This window comes from Gopherus evgoodei, chromosome 21 (genome assembly GCF_007399415.2).
Source record: "Gopherus evgoodei ecotype Sinaloan lineage chromosome 21, rGopEvg1_v1.p, whole genome shotgun sequence".
NCBI classification, from domain to species: Eukaryota; Metazoa; Chordata; order Testudines; family Testudinidae; genus Gopherus; species Gopherus evgoodei.
In genome coordinates, this window is record NC_044342.1 from 1,278,690 (window position 1) to 1,301,800 (window position 23,111).

The window sequence follows — 23,111 nt, forward strand, 5'->3', positions numbered from 1 at the left end:
AGAGGATAGTGCAAAAAAAAACAAAACGCTATAGAAAGGCTGGTATTTTGGAGCCGGCACCCCCTGGAGGGGAAAGCCACAATGTCCCATTCCCTCAGCCCTGAGCCAGCCAGTCTCCACTTTCTGGGGTCCAATCAGAGCTGGTACCATCTATAGGGGGCAGGTCTCATATCTGACTTTTTCAATTCCTGACGATCCTGATCCAGACCATGATTCTGCCCTGTGCATGAACCTTTGCTCAGTTCACGCTGGTTCCAAGAAACTCCTGAGAAAGCCATTGTGAAACTCTTCTTTCCACCCGGCACATGCCACTTGTGGTACAATAAAATGCTTGATGCAGCATCCTCCATATGTGTGTCTGGATTCCAGTCTGCATCTGACTGCAACTGCTCTGCCTGGAGTTCGCCCCACATCTGCTCCTCATGGTCCCTGAATTTGAACAGAGGATTTGTTACCCTATTCCCTGTCTCCTAGAGATACTGATTCAGCGGGAATTCCCTTGTTGTGACAACACTGCCCCCTACTGTCCCAATGTGTGTATAGCTCGACCATTGTTTAACTTGGTATCTTTTTATCTGTATATACATAGCTTTGTTGGAGCCGTGCAGGTCCCAGGATATTTCAGAGACAAGGTGGGTGAGGTGATATCCTACTACATCAACTTTTCTTAGAGAGAGACAAGCTTTGGAGCTTACACAGAGCTCTACTTCTGGTCTGGGAAAGATCTTCCGTGTGTCACAGCTCAATGCACGGTGGAAACATTGAAATATGTTTCATATTTGGTGAGAGACACAAGCTTTCAAGCCTACACTGAGCTCTTCTTCAGGTCTGGGAAAGATTCTCATATTTCAATAGAGCATTCAAGATGAAGTGCCCTGTTAACACCTCTCCAGTAACAGCGGGAGAAAGAATGTGGAAAAGGTGGGGGGAAAGGGGTTTAGTGAGTTACAGATTGTTGTAATAAGCCATGAATCCAGTGTCTCTATACACCTCTTATTATTATTATTATTATTCTTTTTAGTTTTTTTTTTTACTGTCTAGATAAGTTATGAATTTAAGCTCCCAGGCTCATCTTCTGCAAGAGTTGTGCAGGTTTCCTTTGAAGATGAGGACCGAGAGGTTAGATACAGAGTGATCATTTGGTGAAAAGTGTTCAACCCTGGCCGGGTGATAAGGTCTTTTTGCCTTTCATCATTTTTCTGTGTGAGTTCATTTGAGGGTGGTTGGCTCATTTCATCCACCTATTTGTTATTGGGGCATTTAGTGCACTGGATGAGGGAATCCACATGCTGTGATGGACATGTGTAGGAGCCATGGGCCTTGAAAGGTGCGTTGTGGGAGGGAGGTTTGATCATTGTAGCAGTGGAGATACGTCTGCAAGTTTTGCATCCTTTATCCTGACCCGGTCTGATGCTATTTTGAGTTGGTGGGTCCTGGTCTGTGCGGAGCTTGCTTCTGATGTAGAGCTTGGAAAGAAATATGTGCTCACTGCTTAGGCTAAACAACATGTTCCACTTGTACTTAGCTGTCACACCCCGAGGATCTTTCCCAGACCTGAAGAAGAGCTTTGTGTAGGCTCGAAAGCTTGTATCTCTCACCAACACAAGTTGATCTAATAAAAGATATCCCCTCACAGACCTTGTCTCCTTTTGATCAGATTGCAACTCTGGTTGATAACGGTAACAGTGTTGATGTTATACACTTATAATTCTGGAAGGCATTTGACTCGGTACCACAGATGTTGATTAAAAAACTAGAACAATATAAGATGATCATGGCACACATGACATGGATTAAAACCTGGCTAAATGAGGAGTCTCAAAATGTACCTGTAAATGGGCAATCAACATCAAATGGGTGTTTCTTGTGAGCTCAGGGATCTGTTTTTCTCATATGCAATTTACCATTTTTATCAATGCCCTGGAAGAAAACATAAAATCATCACTGATGATGTTTGCAGATGACTCAAAAATTGGGGGAGTGGAAATAATGCAGAGGACAGGACAGAGTGATCTGGATTGTTTGATAACTGGGTGCAAGCAAACAATACACTTGTTAACATACCCAAATGTCAAGGTATACATCTAGGACCAAAGACTGGGGCATTCTAGCCTGGGAAGCAGGGACTCCATGAAAGATTTGGGGGTCAAGGTGGATAGTGAGCTCCCAATGCACGACTGTGGCCAAAAGGGCTCGCTCGATCCTAGGGATGCATAAACAGGGGAATCACGAGTAGGAGAAGAGAGATTATTTTAGCCTGGATTTGGTCTTGGTGCAACCGCTGCTGGAATCCCATGTCTAGATCTGCGGCCCACAATTAAAGAAGTATTTTGATCAATTGGGGAGGGGTCAGAGAAGAGCCATGAGAATGATCAAAGAATTAGAAAACCTGCCTTACAATGATAGACTGAAAGAGCCCAGTCTGTTTAGCTTAACAAAGAGAAGGCTATTGGGTGATAAGATCACAGTCTAAGTAATTACATGGGGAACAAATATTTAATAACTGGCTCTTCAGCCTAGCAGAGGAAGGCCTAACATGATCAAAAGGCAGGAAGCTGAAGCTACACAAATTCAGACTGTAAATCATAGACATCGACTCCGTGGGTGCTCTGGGGATGGAGCATCCACGCAAAAAAGTTAATGAGTGCTCTGCATCCACCAGCAGCCATGCTCCCCCCATCTGGCTTCCTTCTTCCCCCTCGAGCATGCCACGTCCCTGCTCTTCTCCGTCCCTCCCAGCACTTCCCACCTGCCCCCCACCACCAGCTAACAGCTGTTTGGCAGTGCTTAGGACTTTCCAGGAGGGAGCGGGAGGAGTGAGGACATGGCACACTTAGGGGAGGAGGTGGAGAAGAGGCAGAGCAGGGATGGGGACTTGGGGAAAGGGGGTGGAAGGGGTGGGGCTCAGGTGGAGAAAGGTGGGGAAGAAGTGGAATGGGGATGGGGTGAGGGTAGGTCAGGGGTGGGGTCAGGGGTGGAGGGGTCGAGCACCCACCGGGAAGAGGGGAAGTTGGCACCTATGCTGGAAATAAGGTATAATTTTTTTCACCGGGGGGGCGGATCATTAATAACTGGAACAACTAGCCAAAGGTCAAAGTGCATTCTTCATCACTGACCATTTTTATATCAAGACTGGATGATTTTTTTCTAAATAATCTGCTTTAGGAATTATCTTGGGGAAGTTCTCTGGTTTGTGTTATACATGAGGTATCACTGGTGATACCTTGCTGCCTTAGAATCAATGAATTTAGATGGATGGAAGGATGGATTGATAGACGTCTATGCGGATGGATGGAAGTTTATGGGGATGGATGAATTTACAGATGACTGGGATGCACGGATGGATGGATGGATAGGAGGGGATCAGTGCATGTATGGATATGCATGGGCACTGGAGAATGTACAGGTGGCTCGGATGAATGGATGGATGGATGGATGAGTGGTCAGGGGTTGCTAGGAGGATGGAGGGATGGTCTTTTCCACCATAAGAATTACACTCACAATGTTGACGCACCCTCCTTATTAAGCGCAACTTAACCTGAAATAATTACCCAGAATTAAATCAACATCAACAAACAAATTTTACTGAACAATCAAAACTCGAAAGAAAGAAAGAAAGAAAGAACTGGATGGGACCTCGATACATCATCTGATCCAGTCCTCTGCAATGAGGAAGGTCTAAGTGATATCTAGACTATCCCTGGCAGGTGTTTGTGGAACCTGCTCTTAAAAATCTCCAAAGGCAGCAATTCCACAACCTCTCTGGACAATTGTTCTAGTGCTTAATCACCCTGACAGTCAGGAATTTTTTCCTAATGTCCAACCTAAAATTCCCTTGCTGCAATTTAAACCCATTGCTTCCTGTCCTGTCCTCAACGATTAAGGAAAACAATTTATCACCCTCTTATTCATAACAATTGTTTAGGCATTTGAAGACTGCTATCATGTCCCCTTCAAACTTCTCTTTTCCAGACTAAACAAACCCATTTTTTTCAATCTTTCCTCAGAGGTCATGTGTTCTAGTCCGTTAATCAATTTTGTTGCTCTCCTCTGGACTTTCTCCAGTTTCTCCATATCATTCCTGAAGTGTGGTGCCCTCAGATGGACTCAATATTCCAGCCGAGGCCTAATCAGTGCTTAGTACAGCTGAAGAATTACTTCTCATAAATTGCTTACAACACTCCTGCTAATACAGCCCAGGATGACGTTCACTTGTTTTGCAACAGGATTACATTGTTGACTCTTATTTAGTTTTTGATACACTATGACCCCAGATGCTTTTCAGCAATACTCCTTCCCAGGCAGTCATTTCCCATTTCGTACGTGTGCAACTGATTGTTCCTTCCTAAATACAGAGATTTGCATTTGTCCTTATTGAATTGTGTCCTGTTTCTTTCAGAGCATCTCTCCAGTTTGTCAAGATCAGTTTGAATTCTAATCCTGTCCTTCAAAAAGCTCTCAACCCCGCCCAGTTTGGTATCATCCACATACCGTATATGTGTACTTTCTATGCCATTATCTAATCATTTATGAAGTTATGGACTAGAACCTGACCCAGGACATATCCCTGAAGGATCGGTCTCATTATGCCCTTCCTGCTTGGCTGTGAACCACTGATAATGACATTCTGGGAATGGTTTTCCAAGCAGTTGAGTACCCACCTTACAGTAGGTTCATCTAGGTTACATTTCCCTAGATTGTTTATGAGACAGTCTTGTGAGACAGTATCAAAAGTTTTACTAAAGTCAAAATAAACCACATCTACTGCCTCCCCCCATCCACTAGGCTTGTTACCCTGTCAAAGGATACTAGGTTGGTTAGACATGATTTTTTCTTGACAAATCCATGTTAACTCTTAGTTATCACCTTCCTTTCTTTTAGGTGCTTACAATCTGAGTGTTGGATTATTTGCTCCATTCTTTTTCCAGGTACCAAAATATAGATGACTGGTCTATAATTCCATGGGTTGCACTTATTCCCCTCTTTATAGAGAGGCACTGTCTTTGCCTTTTCCAGTCTTCTGGGATCCCTCTCTTTGTCCATGAGTTCTGAAAGATAATCACTAATGGCTCAGAGATATAGATAGATGGGGCAGGGGGAGAGAGACAGACAGACTCTGGACTTGCACTGCTGCTAAGATCCCTATTGGCCTTTGGGGGCTGAGCATAATTTAAGACCTGGCCCCACAATTTCTCTTGGATGCAGAGGTTGCTGAAGGATTTTAATCCTGCCTTCAGCATCCCCAGATGCCCCACAGACCCAAACCCAAGAGAACCAAGATCTTTCCTAAACCAGTTTCTCTCCATCCCAGCTGGTGCAGAATTCCCCAGCCAAATATTATTTTGACTCGACAAGCACCGTGACCTCCCCGGGTGAGGCAGCAGTGTAAACAGGGCCGTGATGATCAGGAGCAGGGAGGGATGTTTGGGGATTGGGATCGTGCACCAGTTCTGGAAAGTGCATTTTAAAAGTGATGGTGGCAAACTGAAGATGGGGCAGGAGGGGGCCAGGCAGGGGCGGCTCTAGGGTTTTTGCTGCCTCAAGCAAAAAAAAAAAAAAAAAAGGCCAGAGTGCAGCCGCCGAAGCAAAAGAAAGAGAAAGAAAGAAAAAGGGCCAGAGTGCTGCCCCAAGTGCTCAAATGCCGCCCCTTGAAAAGTGCCACCCCAAGCACATGCTCGGAGCGCTGGTGCCTAGAACCAGCCCTGGGCCAGGCCAATGGTTTGAGGGCTGAAGAAGGCACCTGGCAATGAGAGACTGAAAGAGCTCAGCTCACTGTCTTTGGTTTCTCCATAAGTTCCTGGGGAGGTGCCTGTGCTCGGGGCACAAGGATCTTCAAAGAGAGATGAAACTGAGTACCAGGAATCTCTTCAACTGAGCAGGGAAGGGCAGAGCAAGAGCCTATAACGATAGCTGAAGCCCAACCAAATCAAACAGGAAAGGAAACCCCAGTGTGGGACAGGGAGAGGGATTCACCAGGGAACCAGCTCCCTCGGTTAGGGGCATTTCTCTGTCTCTGGCTGGTGTCAGACCCAGCCTGACTGCCTTGCTGGAAGAAGCGTTCACTGGACATCAATGATGGGGCTCGGTCCGGGGGAGCTGGGCGAGGTTCTCCAGCCTGGTCCCTCAGGAGGGCAGATGGGAGGGTGGAATGGACACTCCTGGCCTGAATATATGTGGATCTAAGCATCCGGGGGTTGAACAGACAAGAGGGGAGTTTGCCATCTGCAGTTGGGAGGCATCAGTGTTGGCCACAACCCCAGCCAAGAGCAGGGAGGGAACCAGAGCAGGAAGGTAACTCCCCCAATGCAGAAGAGGATGTGGCTCAAAATTTCCTCTCAGAGAATCTCCACCCCTGACACATCACTGCTGGGGAATTTTTTTCATAGCCGGGTACGTGACCCTGCACTTCCCAACTCACTTCTACCTAGGGGCCCCTCCCCGTCAACCGCTCTATATAAACCCCAAGGATGAGACAGACCCATCAGTCCCAGCCCCTGGATTTGAACCAAGGATGAAGCTGTTGCTGTCCACAGTCTTTCTCCCGTTCACCGCGGCCTTTCTCCTGCCCCCAAGGCTTCATGCTGGTGAGTGGAGTTGAGAAACTGGTTGATGTCTCAGCCCTGCGGGGCTCACGGTCAGAGTGGAGCTGAGCGAGTCGCTGAGTTTTTGGGTCCAAAAATCCGGGCAAAAGTGGGGTTCCTCCCAAAATAATTTTTTCTTCTCGAATGAAAACCCTAAAAAGATATTATTTCAAAGCAAATATTTTTCAATTTTTTCTATTTCCTTTGGGGTGCTTCCTTCCACCTGAAACAAACGTTTCTTTTTCTTTTTGGTTTCATTTTGGGACCTGTTCAGGTGTTTTTCACCCTTATTTTCTTTAATTAGCTGAGTTTTGAACCAAAATGCAATTGTGAAACAAAACATTGATGCAAAACCAATTTTGTTTTCTTTTTGATTTGCTGCCAGGTGCTTCCTTCAATCCCCCATACAAATTTTGGGGGTGTTTTCTCATTTGATTTCAGCTCACTTTAAAGGGTTTTTCCTCACTGTTTTAAAGATTTATTTTAAAAAAATTCACGCCATTTCTAAACAAAACAACATTTCAAAACAAAAAAGTGAGATGCCTAGAATGAAAATCGCCTACTTTTTCCAGAAAAAAAATCCTTTTTTTGCAGCAAAATAATCCTCAGGATTTGATTCTTTTGATGCCCCAAAGTTGCGTTTTTTGGCAAATTAACCAATTGCTTAAAACCTTTTACCTGGCTCTAGTGGTGAGATGTGGGAGATCAGGGCCCAAGGGCAGCACAGGCCACACCAGGGGCCAGGGGATAGAATTAACCATCAGGCTTGGGCAAGTATCAGGAGATGGGACATGGGGCCCAATGATGAGAAGGAATCTCTGGCCTTGTTCAGAGACTGATGATGGCCAGGGGGTGTCCCCACAGACAGACAAATTAATGGGCATGTATGGGATAAGGGATGGATGGATGGATGGACAGGTCCACGTGGGAATAGGTAGATGTATAGCGGGTACATGCATGGATAGGGACCAGGCTGGTTGGGGTGAGGGGATAATCCAGGGGGAGGCTGGTTGGGGTGAGGGGATAATCCAGGGGGAGGCTGGGCTGGGGGGCCCAAGGGGCTGCCCCAGGCGGGCTCGGGGATAGGCTGAGGGATTAGGGTTTGGGTTGCATTGGGCTCTTGGTCTCACTCTCCAGACTCCTTTTTGAACCCCTCCTTGTCTCTCTCCAGACTGGGTCATCGAGGGCCAGGAATCCCTGCTCAGCTCCAGACCCTACATGGCCTATGTGCAAATTGGGTCAACAGAAAGCTGTGGAGGATTCCTGATCCAGGAGGACGTGGTGGTGACGGCGGCTCATTGTAACTGCAACCTGGGGTAAGACATGTGCCATCCCACACCCCTGAGCCAGCCAATCTCCACCTGGAGCCTGGATTAGGGCTGGTGCCCCTGGAGGAGAAAGGCCCATGGGGAAAGGCTCCCTGAGCCAGCCAGTCCCCCACCCTGGGGCTGGACCGGAGCTGGAAATATATTGGCCCAAAGACTAGAAGTGTTTACAGGATGTGAAAATTACAGACTTCCCTGCGTGCCTGTTAGATTTTAAAGCCTAAACTCCGCAAACTAGATACAATCTTTGCCATGAACTCTCACCACTTTTTCTCATGTCCTGCTAACCCTGGAGGAGGGAAGGGTCTGTCCAAAGGTGCGGAACCAAACATTTGGGCACCGTTCTGGACTTCAGCGTCTTTTGTGATGCACTCAGCAACCTCTCATATCCCAGATACTGACCTCTGTCTCCAGGGTCATTTCCAGGGACAGAGCTGGGCTTTCTGCTACTTTTGACCATAACCAGTAGATGGCGATGGTGCATAAAAAATTATTTGATCCTTTTTCTTATTTGTATGTTTCATTCATTCATTCCAGTAACCTTACTTCTGTGTTGGCCCAGCCTAGGCATCTGGATTCCTCCCTTTTTCTTTTACTATTTCAAAGTTACAACCAGATTAGGGCCTTACACGTTTCCAGGTGTGTTTTCCTTCTTCTGCAATGTAGTTCAAAGACTGCAAGATCATTGTGATCATCTCGCATGACTTCCTGTATAACACAGATGACAGACCATCTGCCAAATAATTTTGATCTACAGCAAATATTTAAAAGAAAAATCCAGTCTTGATTAAAAGTGGTCAATGATGAAGAATCCACCATGACCTTTGGTAAATGTTCCACTGGTTAGTTACAGTCCCTGTTAAAAAATCATACCATGAAACAATCGTTGGGAAAAAAAACAAAAGAAACCTAGAATCCTTTATAGTGCCTCTGAATTTGAAATCAAATGACCTTGAGTTTCTTAGTATAGAAGAGGTTTTCCAATTGTTTGATCACTCTCAAGGCTGTTCTATGACCTCTCCCCAATTTATCAATGTCTTTCTTGAACCATGGACACTAGAACTGGAGAATGGGTCACTCTGAATAGCAGAGTAGTGCGTAGGTCAGTCTTTTGGGGTCTCTTTAGCCAACCAGAATGGAGAAGGAGGAAGTCCATCCTTATGTAGGTGCATTAGATGGTCTCTGTGTTACTCAGTCACACAACTTTAGGTAGAAATCTGCACAGGGCAGGAGCAGGGCTGGTGTCCCTTCCTGAGGGCCTGTGATGGACCCAGCTTACCGTACAATGGGGACTAAACCCCCCATATTCTCCCCTTGGCTTTTCCAGCAACATTTTTGTCTACCTGGGAGTTCAAGACTTCATGGAGCCGGGACAGAACTGGCAACTGATCCGGGCCCGTCGCTGGGTCCAGCACCCTAACTTCAACAATGAGAACTTTGACAATGACATCATGCTGCTGAAGGTACTGCCCCCATCCCATCACGTGTCCCCAGTGACCTCACACTGCCAGGGCACTGCCTCATCCCATCACCCCACCCCCAGTGACCTCACACTGCTGCACACTGCTGCAGGCACTGCCCTTATCCTACCACCTGCCCCCCAGAGACCTCACACTCACTCCCTGGACACATATCCATCCTACACCCAGGTTGGTGTTGCCCCACAGCAGCTCCGATACCTGTGCTGATCCTGGTCTGTTCTCTCTCTCTCATCCATGGCAGCTGTGGGACAGTGCGGAGCTGACCGAGTGGGTGGTGCCCATTCCCCTGCCAGAGGCCAATCACCACGTCAGCCCAGGCACCGAGTGCAGCGTAGCTGGGTGGGGTCAGACCGGAGTGAACACCACCACCGACAGGCTGCTGGAAGTGGAGCAAGAGGTGGTGTCGGACGGCCTGTGCAAAGATCAGTACCAGCATTACAACCCCACCACCATGCTGTGTGCCGGCAGCCCCCATGTCAAGAAATCACCATTCCGTGTAAATATAACCCCGCCCTCTTGGAGCCACTGGGGGTACAGCAAGCTGCTCGAGGGAAAGAAACTAGTGGAAACCAGTATGGCCATGCCCCTCCCATGCTCCACTGCCCCAAGAAGGGAGCCCATGGTGCAGCATGGGAGATGCAGCCCAGCCAGGGAGACCAGCACCTAGGATATCTCCAGCGAGGTATCTCCACTGTTAGTGCCCTTGTGCAAGGCGCTGGTGGAAACAGGATGAAATTTAACATGGGCTCATGCATGTAAGGACAAATAACATGAAAATTGCTGCTCTGAGTTGGGAGTTCATGAGCTTGAAGCAACTGAGGGGAACGGGCAGTGTGTGTCAGTTGATTGCAGCATGACTATGGGCAGCTAGTGGGTGATGGCCAGGAGAAAGGTTAATACAATCCTGGGATGGTGCAGCCGAGGTGTCTCAAGTAGAAAGGGAAGTTTTAATCCCAGTAGAGAAGGCTCTGGGGAGAGCTCGGCTAGAATACGGTGCACAATTCTGGGCAGCCCTGGCCCAGAAAGAAGGATTCTGGCTGGACCAGGTGCCGAGAAGAGCTGGTGGGATGATCAGGGGAATGGAGAGCCGGTTTGATAAGAGGGGAGCAAAATACCTGGGCTAGCTTAGCCTAAAACACAGGCTGAGTGGGGTCCGATTGCTCTACAAATACATTGGGATGGGGGGAACACAAAGGAGCGAGATGACCATTGAAGCTAAAGGATAAATCAGAGGTGAGGAACAATGGAGGCTGGAGATGAGGAGAAGGTTTCTAATCATCAGAGGGGGAAGGTTCTGGAACAACCTCCAAAGGGAGCAGTTGAGGAGAACAGCCTAACCAGGATGCCAATAGAGCTTAATAAGTTTATGGATGGGATGATAAAATGGGGCTGTCTGGGATAGCGAGGACTTGACTCCATGACCCAATAGGGCCCATCTAGTCCTGTGTTCCCATAAGGGCATAAGGCCCCTGAAATACAACTCCCATGATGCACCGTAACTAGGAATTGTTGGGCTTTGATATTTTAGCAAAATGTTCCAGGAACAATGTTGATGAAAAAGGGGAACACCCGCCCCCCTGCATCACCACATGTTCTGACCCTTTCTACTCTTCACCATCAAAGGAGGATCTACTAGTGAAGTCAACCCTGAGGCTACCCAAGAGACAGGATCCTGGGTGAAATCCTGGCCCCATAGATATGGATGGGAGCTTTGATGTTGACATCTATGGGGCCAGGAAGGAATTGGAGCTGAGGGAGAGTCGGTATTCCTGTATCACGGGAATTGGCAACATTTCAATCTTTGTTTTTGAAGAAAAGTTGATATGTCAACATTTTTGGCAGAATGTAAATTCCAAAAATAGGGATTGACTCAGAAATGTTGAAATGTTTCATTGCAATATTTTTAATCAAAATGAAACATACTGAAATGTGAACAGATTGAAACATTTCCTTCTGTGTGAACAAACTGCAGAGTGTCCAGAGGAGGGAAACAAGAACAAATAAGTGATCAGAGGTTTAGAACAGCTGACCTAGGAGGAAAGGCTGAAAGAATTGAGCATATTGAGGCTAGAGAAGATGAGGCTGGAGAGGGGACATGATAACCATTTTCAAATATATTAAGGGCTGCTATCAAGAGGACAGTTAGCAAATGTTCTCCTTGTCCACTGAAGGTGGGACAAGAAGTAATGGGCTTAATCTGCAGCAAGGGAGATTAATGTTGGATATAAGGAAAAACTTTCTAACTCTGAGGGTCCTTAAACTCTGGAACAGATTAACTAAGGAGATTGAGGAATCCCTGTCACTGGAAGTTTTTAAGGCCAGGTTGGACAAACACCTGTCAGGGATGGTCTAGGTTTATTTGGTCTGGCTTCCAAGCGGAGGGTTAGACTAGCTGGCATCTCAAGGTTCCTTCCAGCCCAGCAGTTCTATGAATCTAGGATTTTGGTTGTTGAGTTCACTCAAAATGCTTCATTTCAAGCCAGTTCAACATTAAGCTGCAGTGCCTAATCAGCACATTGCCTTCTGGGAGATTAGTTCAGGCCTCTATTTTCCTTTAAGTAGCTCCTGCCTGGCCTACATCTCCCACAATGCACTGATTCATGGGATTCCCATGATGCCCCAAAGAGCTCAGTCAGAAGCCAATCTGAATTGCATTATGGGAGATGAAGTCCTCCACAGAGCCAAGCCCTTAGAAGAGAATGAAGACCTGAACTGCAACACTCATAAGCCATTGCATGAATAGTAAAAAGCAGTTTAAGATTCTGTTGTACTGATCACTAACTATAGAATATTCTGATTTGGGTGGAACTGGCTTGAAATGAAATATTTAATTTCAATTTTCCTGATACAAAAATGGAAAATTCTCAGGGAAATAAAAAAAAAATTATGGAAAATTTCAGTGTTGTTGAAATTCCCTTTTCCACAGGTACATCATTCTGCCCAGCTCTAGATTTCTCTCTCTTCCCACCCATTTCTAGGCCAGTTGTGTTTGGGGACCAGGTCTGGGCCTTCAGCTACAGAGAACACCTTTCCCACATGCTATCTGAGATCACCAGAGGACAGGCCGGGCTGGGTAATGTCAGTCACTGATCTTCTTCTTCTTGTTGGCAGGGAGATTCTGGCGGGCCCCTGGTGTGTGATGGGGTGGTCCAGGGCATCGTCTCCAATGGAAATCCGGATGGGCGCCCCCCCAGCATATACACGAGAATCTCCAAATTCATTCCCTGGATCAATGAAACTCTGCAGAAACTGAGTTAAAGGAGACGCTCCCTTTTAAAGGGTGAATTTAGCCATACTGGGTTCCGTGCCTGTGTGTAACTCCTGAGATGGTTTATATTAGACAGATTTTTTTTTCACTGTTAAAGGAATACTATGAATGGCTCATCCTGAAATCCTTTTGTGGCTACAAATGCCCCTTCGATGTACGAAATTTTGTTCTATTTTATTGTCATCCCAAGCGGCTAGTCAATGTTTGGGGCTCTGCGGGTGCTTTAGTTGAGAGTGGAAATTCACAATAGGGCCTGGTGTTTACTTGATGAAATCTGATTTATTTACAAGGAATATCCTAAATCCGGTTTCCCTGAACACAATCAGAATCAAACAGCAGCAGACAGCTCCTCTATTCGTTGTCCCAAGCCTGCCTCTCCAGAAAAGACTCTGTGCCCAAAAAGGTACTTCTCTTATCCGTTTTTCAGGGCCACATTTCTGTGCTTCCAGGTTATGTCTGCCTGGCTTTTTTAATATCCGTCTGTCTCTCTTCTGTCCCCAGGTCTGTCTGCATTATATCTGTCCCATCCACATGCCCCATTACCCAGAAAAGTATTAAGTGAAACCTTTCCTTCTGATTCATTAGAATTCGCACATGTGCATAGGTTTTTACATCACCCTAGGGGATTCTGGAGTAAGGGTAGGATTTTCACTGTTGAATTCTATACATGCTCTACAAATGATGGTCATTTTTATATCCATTACAGTTTTCAAGGGTTTTCTACCATCAAAATTCCTAGCTGAAGTGTGTCATTGATGTCTTAAAAACTTTCTTTCACCCAACCAGCGAGCAGGAATGGGGCCTTGCAGTTTTGGTGGCCAACCTATCATCACGAAGCATGGCTAGCCGAATTAAACAGCACATGAAAATAGGACACTGAAATGGTGGTGTGAAAAAAATGAAATTTTGAATGTTTTGTTTTGTGCATTTTGAGCCGGACCCAATTTTTATTTATTTTCAGTATTTTATTTTATTTTATTTTTCCCTCTCCCAACCCACAAATATTTAATTATTTATTATTTTTGTGATACCGAATGAAGGTTGGAAAAACCCAAAAGAAGGGAACCTGGAAAGCATTGCTGAGATACATTGGGACAAAAGAAAGACTTGTGTCTTTCCAACTCTTTGGAATATATTGAAAATGGACACTTGTTTGAATGACCAATGGCACTTGAGGGAAAAAAATCCATTTTTTAAAAAATAAAAAAAGTAGTCTTGTTTGAACAATTTGCTCCACCTTTTCTAGTACTGGCCTCTAGTTTGGATGCTGCATGTGTGAATGATCCAGGGTTGGAAGAGGATAATGGGGTGGTGGGCAGGACATAGGGAAGCTGGGTTGAGCCATAAACAAAATTAGAGCTAAATAACATGTAGGCCTAGAACCTCAGAGGTGTTTGGATGCCTAACACCCATTGAAATCACTGGGAGCCTAAATGCCTTTATAGATCTGGGCCCCTAGCTCTTCCCATGAGCAGATCTCAAACTGCTTTACAAAGGCAGTTGGGATCATTAGCCCCAGATGGGGAAACTGAGGCATGGAGAGGGGCCATGACTTCTCCAAGGTCACCCAGCAGCAGAGCTGGGAACAGAACCCAGCCATCCTGAAGTGGAGGCCTGTGGGCTCGCTACTAGGCCACACTGCTTCCCCACAACTCCCAGCAGCTGAGTCAGGCACTCCCAGGGCCTGCGGCCCTGCAGCTCCTTCATCCCAGAGCCTGTTAATTTCACTTCCTGTCGTGTATCCTCTGGACTCAGTACTCCAGCACTGAGTTTCCTCCTGAGCCTTGTCATGTGGGGCAGGCAGTGGGTCCGCCAGGGCAGGGAAGGTCTCTGGTTGCAGGGGATGGGGCTGTAGCAACTACAGGGCTGTAATTACACCCAGACCCACCGTGACACCCAAATCCGGTAGCTGTGGGGCAGATACAGACCCAATCGATCTGTGTATCTCCATCCTCCCATCCATCTGGCTCTCTCTGGTAACAGGGGCAGTGCTGACCAGTGCTCCCCAGTCCCAGGAGATGACGTGTTGCTGAGCCCTGTCTGGCTAAAGGCCAGATTTGTCTGAGCCAGAGGCATGAGAGAGATTCCCAGAGCTGCCATCAGATGCCCTGAGTCCCTCCACCTTGACCTGATGCAATAACATTCCTTCAATAGACTCGTCCATTCCAAGTCCAGAAGGGATCACAGTGCTCCTCCCATCTGACCCCTGCGTAGGTCCAGCCCTGGGACATCCCTGAGCTAATCTCGGCTTGAACTAGAGCAGAGCTGTTAGAGAAATGTCTCAGCTTCAGTCACATTGTCAGGGATGGAGAATTCAGCCCAGCCTTTGGCAGCAGCATCTGTGAGCCTGATCCATACCCAGCCAACAATGAGATTTGAATGGCCAGTTCCCAGGCAAACTCATTCAGATCCCCGAGGCTGGAAGCTCTGGCCCGTGCGGTACAGGAGGGCAGAGGAGATGGTCTGATGCTTCCCGCTGGCCATCACCTCTCCGGTTCTAGGAACAGCTCAGGATTATCATGATAGAAACCTTCCTACCTTCACAGGGTTTCCTTCTCTGTATAAGGAGAGTCAGGATGAGCTCTACCCTGACATCTGGTGGTGAATTGTGTCAAGTGTGGAAAAGAACTTCAGGGGTTGATCTGGTTTGCATAGGCACACCCACCCTGCCTAGCATGAGTGCACAGCAGTCCTAAATGGTCACTTTGACAGCTGTGGGATCTCCAATTTCTCTGTTATTGGGGCAGGAGGAATAAAGTGTTGTTACCCTGATTATGTGAATGAAGGACTATGAAACTGCTTTATGACAGAGGGTCTCACCATCAACTAAGTAGGACTCGCTAGACAAGGGATATAAGTTCCATAACCCACTTAATTGAGAGTGGTTGGTTTAGGTATTGCTGTCTGGTGGTGTGGATCTTGCTTGAGGGCTTGAAACAGCAATTACACTGTCTCTTCTTTCCACTATGAAATAGCAGAGTTAATTTTGATTCTATTAAGGATCTAGTTACAGGCTGCTGTGCTGAATTTGTTTTTTGCCAATGGTGCACCAGCACTGAGGCTTCCCTACTACAAGAAGAAATCACTAAAGAGCTAAGATCCCTAAGTGCTGTATTGACTAGTGGGGGAGCCTGAAGATATATTGCTCAGCAGCTGGCAGAGCAGTTTGCAGGATGGTGAGTGGAGCTGAGCAGCTTGTGGGCTGCTTGGAGTGGCTCATGAGATGGTGAGCAGAGGGGAGCTGAGCTGAGCAGTTTGCAGGCTGGTTGGCATGGCCTGTGGGATGGTGAGCAGAGCGGAGCAGTTCGTGGGACAGCGAGAACAGCTCACAGGATGGCTGGTTGAGTGGAGTGGCTCGTGGTAAAGGCTGCAGCAGAACCCCACGGAGAGGCAGGGCAGTTGGCCTTGGACCATGTATGGTGCCCCTTAACACTCTGTGCCCCTTTCTCCCCTCCACCCAGATGGGGAGGGGTGTAGAGCTCTGCAGATAAACTTTTGAACTCTGGGGCTGCACTGACCAGGGACAGAGACTTTTGGGTTGTTGGACTTTTGGGGGGATTTTTGGGTGCTGGACTCAAGGGACTGTTGGGGTGTTGGACTTTGGAATTTGGGGGTGATCTTTTGGGTGGCTGGACTTAAGACCCTGAGAGGAAAAGGACACTGCCAAGCTAGTTTGGGGGTGGGTCTTTTGCTCATGGTTTGTGTTATGAATCCTGTGCCCCTCCCCCTCTCCTTTTATCCACTTGATCCTTCTCGAATAGGTTATAAGCCTTGATTTTGACCATCCAGTCATGGGAATCATCTCACCAGGTTCCAGTCATATGAACTAGACCAAACTGATGCTCACAGATGAGCAGTTCCAATTCCTCATGTTTGTTTGAAAGGGTCCTAGTATTGAGGTACAGGCAAGTCATTTTTTCTCATTGCGTCTTTGGGTTCCTTGATTAATTTTGTTCTTGATTTTGTGCTGGGAGCTCATTTCTTCCCTCTTTTACCCACCCCTTTGACTATTAGTTTAACCCCCTCTTAACTCCTTCAGCCAGATTGTGCCCAGGGAGTTTGGTTTCCCTTCTCTGGAAGTGGAAGCCATTAAAACTGTGCAGCCCCGTAGACCTGGGAGACCACATCAATGACTTGGAATACATCATAAAATCCTTACTGATAAAGTTTGCAGATGACACAAAAATTGGGAGGAGTGCTAAATAATGAAGAGGACAGATCACTACAGAGACAGCTTGGACCTGTGGTAAACTGGGCACAAGCAAATAGCGTGTTTAAATACAGCTAAACGGAAATGTATATGGTGATGCTGCACCCCATATTCTTCATAGAGATATTATATGATTATGACATAGGTATGATGTATTTTATGCAAGATAAGTCATGTGAGGTGTCAATGGAAAAGTTATGAATTGCTGAATGTGATTATCTTATTTGTATGCATGTATCATTTTTGTATCTGAAGTCATGAATATTGACTACTTATCTATATCTCACATGTAGTTACACCTGGGTAATGCCCACGAGGCAAAAGGCTCTCAGTCTAGGTGGCTGGCTGGGAAGGGCCCCTTCAGGTTAATGAGTCATTAGGAAGAAACAATAGGTCTAAGAAGAAATGTATCTCCCACCTGGGGACCCTTCCTGAAGATGCAAGTAGGATGTTGAAAAATTGGAGAGGGATCAGAGGAGAGCCGCAAGAATAGTTCAAGATTTAGAAAACTTGCCTTAGAGACACTCAGGGAGGTCATTCTGAACCTTAACAAAGAGAAGGTTACCTGGTTCCTTGATGACAGGCTCTAAATATCTAGAGGCAATAGTTAACAATGGGCTCTTCAATCTAGCAGAAGAAGGTCTAAGGAGATCCAATGGCTGGAGGTTGAAGCTTGAAAAATTCAGACTGGAAATAATGTGCAAACGTTTAAGAGTGAAAGTAATTAACCATTGGAACAATTTACCAAGAGTCCGGCACAGCTGATTTTTGAATTAAGATTGGGTGTTTTTCTACGGGACCTGCTCTAGGAATTCTTTTGGGGGAGGCCCATGGCCGGTGTAGGACTGGAGCTCAGACTAGATGATCACAACAGTCACTTCTGGCCTTGGAAGCCATGAATTCTTCTCAACTGCCCCCCGCCCTGAGTGTGGATGTGAGCTGGGAGGAAAAATGTGGGTCAGAGAGACCAGATCCCCCCATCTGTGATAGCCTCATTTCCCGCAGACCCCTTGATAAGGTGGGAGGAATAATGTGTCTGATTCTCAATGCCCCTGAGCCAGTCAATCCCCCTGCCCAGGGCAGACAGGGGCCAGCATCCCCAAAGGGGAAAGATCCCATGTCCCATTCTCTGCTCCCCTGAGCCAGACAGTTCCCACACCTCCTAGAGATGAAAGAGATGAAAACTGGTTCTGACATAGCATGGGGGGGGCACTAAGGAGATATTGAGAGACAGAAGCTTATGTGTATGGGGATAGGTGTGTTGAGAGACACAGATTAGTTAGCTAGATAGATATAGTTTGATGGAGGGATGGGGATGGGAAGAAGCAGATCAATTTCTTTTCACTAGAACTATTTCAAACCTGTCCCATTTTTGTCCCAGAATTTGAACCTCAGGAACCTACACAGCCAATTGCTCAGGCTTCTTTTCTCCTTGTAGTTCCCTTTCTGTCCCAGCAGGCAGGGACTCCTCCAGCCCTGAGGGGGTTAATTCCCCCCGGCACCCACCAGATCCTCTTTCTGCATGAAATCACTGAACCCAGGTGTCCTGGGTCCAAGCCTAGAGCATTAACCACAAGCCCAGCCTTCCCCTGTAAGGACCAATTCCCTCCTGGCCGTGGCAGATGCAGCGGCTACTCCGGATTTCACGGCTCGAGTTCACTCTTTTTTGTAACTTCATTTTATTCATTGCTGGCTACGAAGCAGGGAGTAAAATGCAGCAGGCCGCTCAGCAGGGCAGGGGAAGTGGGAAGGAGAGGATCAGCGCTAATGTTTGATCTGCAATCAGTTAAACGTAGCCGTCGCTGTGTTGCCTTCCCACTGTCATTGCTGGCACCGGGAACAGGAGTGTCTGGAACAGCAGGTGGCCACACAGGGGGAACAAACCCACGGGAAAGGCCCAGTGAGGACAGGGCAGGCTTCAGTTTCAACAGGAGTTAACAGGTCGAGGTAAGAATGAGGATCTCCCATGAACCGTCACTTTACCGGCTGACACGGAGGAGAGCTACTAACCTTTGTGTCCAGGGTTCAACTCGAGTCTGTTACCTGGGAGGAAATAACTCAGCTGTTTCCCCAGCAAAGAGGTAGTCTAAGGGTTGGGATTTCCAAGGAAGGCGATGGGAGCTGGCCTCAAACCTGGCTCCTAACTCCTCTAGGCTCCCTACCTTGATGCTCATGGGTTGGGGGCTGCCTGAGGGTAACAAAGGCTGGGGGAGGGTGCTCAGCCTAGCGGGGCTCCACCCCTCTGCAAAGCAGCCCCTACGTCTTTTGGTCTCTCCAAAGGACAGAAGTGGGGCAGCTCTGGCCTGTGCAGTGATTCCCGGCTCTGCTCAGGGCTCCAGCATCCTCATCATCTTCTCTATCCAGGGGATGAAGGTGGAGACTCTTGTGTACACTCCAGGGGAGGCGCTCCTTTGGGATCCCCAGGAAACGATGCCCTGGGCTCTTTTCCCACACACCAGGGGGCCCCCAGAGTCGCCCTGCAAAATTAAACAAGTCACAGTTGGAGAACAGCTCCGTGAGTCGTTTCCTGCTGATGTGCAGCTCAGTGACACCCCTGGTGCAGCTGGTCCCAGTGTCACCCCACAATGTCCACCCAGCTCTCCTGGAACCCCACAGCCCAGCTGGTCTAAACACCCCACCCACTCCCCTGTCCAACTGCCTTCCCTTGAGACAAGACCAGTTCTTTTCACATTCATTTGTACAGCACCAAGCACAGTCGGGCCTAATCCCCTATTGGCTGCTCATAGGCCCAACTGCAACACCAAAAGCCTCATTCATAATAATGATTTATCAAGGGAGCTTGAAGCCAGAACGAGATTCACCATAAAAGAGGCTTTGCCCTTCTTCAGATCACCCACACACATCATGGTGGAAGCATCATAGTCATAGTAGGTCACATCAGGATTTTTCAGACACACGTCATCCTTCAGCACCTTCAAATTCGCCTCCTGGAGTGTGGTGGCTGGGGCCGATTTACTCTGTCTGCTGGTGCGGCCCCAGCCAGCGACACTGCATTTGGTCCCTGGCTTCACTCTCTTGTTGGTGCGTGGCAGGGGGATGGTTTTCACCCATTTATTCAGCTTCACTGTCTCTGCCAGCTGAGCGACAAGAATGATGAACATCAATGTGAGGGTCACGCTCATGGACACTCATCCGCACCCTGTTCCCAGCAAAACCCCTCGACCATGTGGTCACTGGGGACAGGGTGATGGGCTGAGGTGGTGACTGCAGCAGTGTGAGGTCACTGGAAGAGGGGCAATGGGATGTGGTGGTACCTGCAGCAGTGTGAGGTCACTGGAAGAGGGGCAATGGGATGTGGAGGTACCTGCAGCAGTGTGAGGTCACTGGAGGAGGGGCACTGGGATGGGGGCAGTACCTGCAGCAGTGTGAGGTCACTGGAAGAGGGGCAATGGGATGGAGGCGGTACCTGCAGCAGTGTGAGGTCACTGGAAGAGGGGCAATGGGATGTGGAGGTACCTGCAGCAGTGTGAGGTCACTGGAAGAGAAGCAATGGGATGTGGTGGTACCTGCAGCAGTGTGAGGTCACTGGAAGAGGGGCGCTGGGATGGGGGCAGTACCTGCAGCAGTGTGAGGTCACTGGAAGAGGGGCAATGGGATGTGGAGGTACCTGCAGCAGTGTGAGGTCACTGGAAGAGGGGCAATGGGATGGGGGTGGTACCTGCAGCAGTGTGAGGTCACTGGAAGAGGGGCAATGGGATGTGGTGGTACCTGCAGCAGTGTGAGGTCACTGGAAGAGGGGCAATGGGATGTGGTGGTACCTGCAGCAGGGTGAGGTCACTGGAAGAGGGGCGATGGGATGGGGGTGGTACCTGCAGCAGTGTGAGGTCACTGGAAGAGGGGCGATGGGATGGGGGTGGTACCTGCAGCAGCATGATGTCATTGTTAGTGGTCTCTTTGTCATATTGTGGGTGGAGGATCTGGCGATGGACAGGGATCTCTTGTTGGCTCTGTTCCTGTTCACTAATGTTATGGGCTCCCAGCTTGACAGTGATCTTGCTGTAAAAACCAAGAGCAACCCATGGGGCATCAATTGCAGGAGCATATGTGAGGTGAGGTGTGGGCACCTGTCGGTCTGATTCACAAACAGTGACATGGATGGGGCAGGGCACCCTGGGGTTGTCCCCCTGAGCTGCTTCACTTCCTCCTTGTTCTCCGGGACCATGGGTCTCATCTCCCCTGCACCCTGGAGAACAATCCCTGCCTAGATCCATATGGGGTCTATGCTCCGCTTCCCCTAGTCCAGAGCCCTGCAGAGCTGTCCTGGGGCTGTGAGCCCCTCCCTGCCTCGATCTGGGCAATGGGCCAGAACCCAGCTGGTGTCAGTGGCCGTAGCTCCACTGATTTACCCATCATTCGATCTGGCCCATGGTTTGCAGAAGACCCTAGAGACACACTGATGCCCCCTGAGCAGATCAGATCCCTGGGCTCTGCTCTCCCAGTCTCTCCTACTAACTGCTCCTTCCCTGCAACCCACAACGGCACCAGAGCTCCCAGCTCCCCCATCACCCACTAACCCCGACCTGCCCCGACATCCCCAGCACAGAGGCGCGTACTCTCCCTTGCAGTGAGCGGCCGTCAGCACGAAGTTCTTCGACACCAGGAACCCTCCACATATTTTTATATACTGTCCATCTCATATTTGCAGATAGGCCATGTAGGGTCTGGAGTGGGGCTTGGCATTTTTTCCTCCAATGATCTCACCTGCAGGGGGAGACCAGGTTCATCTAAAGAATCTCATCATCTCCCTGGGCCAGTCTGGGACCGAGCTCCCCATCCCAAAGGGGAGTCTCCACAACATCATCTTACCCCCTCTGATGCTCTCCCTGGGGGATCTCTGTGCCTGGAACCCTACCCCCTGCTCAGCTCTGCCCCACACTGGACACCCCGTGGGGCTGGAGGGTAAATCTACAGCTCTGAAGTCTCTGGATGGACCAACAGTGCCAAATGCACTGGGAGTGGGTCAGTTATTGCCCTGCCTTGAGCTAACGGCTTTGGGGGCCAACCTCACCCCGGCTTATGCCTCACTACTGGGTGAGGAACGGGACACAGGGTCTGTTGCTCAGTGCTGAGCTGCTCGGTGCTGTTGTCGCCGTTTTTGCCCTTCCCAAGCTCTTCCTTACGTGGGCAGTGGGTGACACTGATTGATATCAGTACTGGGGAAGACACCATGCCTGGATCCCCCCCTGACATTCTGTACCCCTGTGTTAAACCCATTACAGGATGGAGATAAACTCTGCACCAAGCATGCCTTGGGAGGGCTCTCTCACCACGTTTCTGCAATCTTACTGGCTAAGTTACTTTCAGTCAGGATCCATCCCCCATGCTGCTTCCTTTGTACTTCCGGTGTTGTGTGTGCCATGGATAGAGAGAAAGGGAGAGGTCATGTGGGAGGGGAGGGGTCTGCTCCCCTTCTTATAAGACTTTCTTCTTCAAGAATCATCTCCAGCTGGGATTGATAAGACAGAAAGTCTGCGCAGACAGTAACACTGAGCTGTTTCTTTGTCAATGTCAAGGTTCCTTCCCCACTCTGAACTTTAGGGTACAGATGTGGGGACCTGCATGGACACTTCTAAGCTTAATTACTAGCTTAGATCTGGTATCGCTGCCACCACCCCCAAGGATCCCCTTTTCCCCTGGGTAGTGTTGAGGGACTTCACCAATTCCCTGGTGAACACAGATCCAAACCCCTTGGATCTTAAAACAGGGAGAGATTAACCATCCCCGCTCCTTTCCCCCCACCAGTCCGTGCTGAGTCCAGATCCAATCCCTTTGGATCTAAAAAAACAAGGAAAAATCAATCAATTATTAAGAAAAAAGGCTTTTAATTAAAGAAAAGAAAGGTAAAAGAAAACTCTCTGGGAGAGATTAGCATACCAGCTACACTCACAGACAACAGATTCAAAACACAGAGGATTTTCCCCTGGGCACAAATTTAGTTACACAAAAAAAAATACTCAAATACCCAATTTGATTCTACCTTAATTTGAATAAGACAGCCTACAAAGAAATAAACATAAACCTATATATTCCCTTCTAAAACTTACTACTCTGATCAGAGGCTGGTTCCTTGATCTTTTTCACTCTGGCTGAAACTGAAAACTCTCGAACAAAGGAAAAACTTCCCTCTTTCCTTTTGAAATGTCTTGTTCCCCCATTGGTTCCCCTGGTCAGGTGTTAGCTAGGCTAGGTGAACTTTTTAACCCTTTACGGGTAAAAGAGGCATTA

General features: G+C 48.1%; 2 protein-coding genes across 2 annotated transcripts; one reads left to right on the plus strand and one right to left on the minus strand.

Annotated features, from left to right (window-relative positions):
- The first annotated feature begins 6,511 nt into the window (after positions 1 to 6,511).
- LOC115638364 (mast cell protease 1A-like) lies at positions 6,512 to 12,842 on the plus strand. Its single transcript, XM_030539961.1, has 5 exons — positions 6,512 to 6,584; positions 7,753 to 7,897; positions 9,234 to 9,369; positions 9,629 to 9,883; positions 12,499 to 12,842. The coding sequence occupies exons 1-5, from the start codon at positions 6,512 to 6,514 to the stop codon at positions 12,643 to 12,645; spliced, it is 756 nt and encodes a 251-aa protein (XP_030395821.1). The 3' UTR covers positions 12,646 to 12,842.
- A 5,694-nt stretch (positions 12,843 to 18,536) lies between these two features.
- On the minus strand, positions 18,537 to 22,334 carry LOC115637980 (granzyme H-like). The gene is made up of 4 exons (XM_030539580.1): positions 22,154 to 22,334; positions 20,747 to 20,882; positions 19,688 to 19,963; positions 18,537 to 19,342 (listed from the first exon to the last, which is right to left on the minus strand). The coding sequence occupies exons 1-4, from the start codon at positions 22,243 to 22,245 to the stop codon at positions 19,193 to 19,195; spliced, it is 654 nt and encodes a 217-aa protein (XP_030395440.1). The 5' UTR covers positions 22,246 to 22,334; the 3' UTR covers positions 18,537 to 19,192.
- Between the last annotated feature and the right edge of the window lie 777 nt (positions 22,335 to 23,111).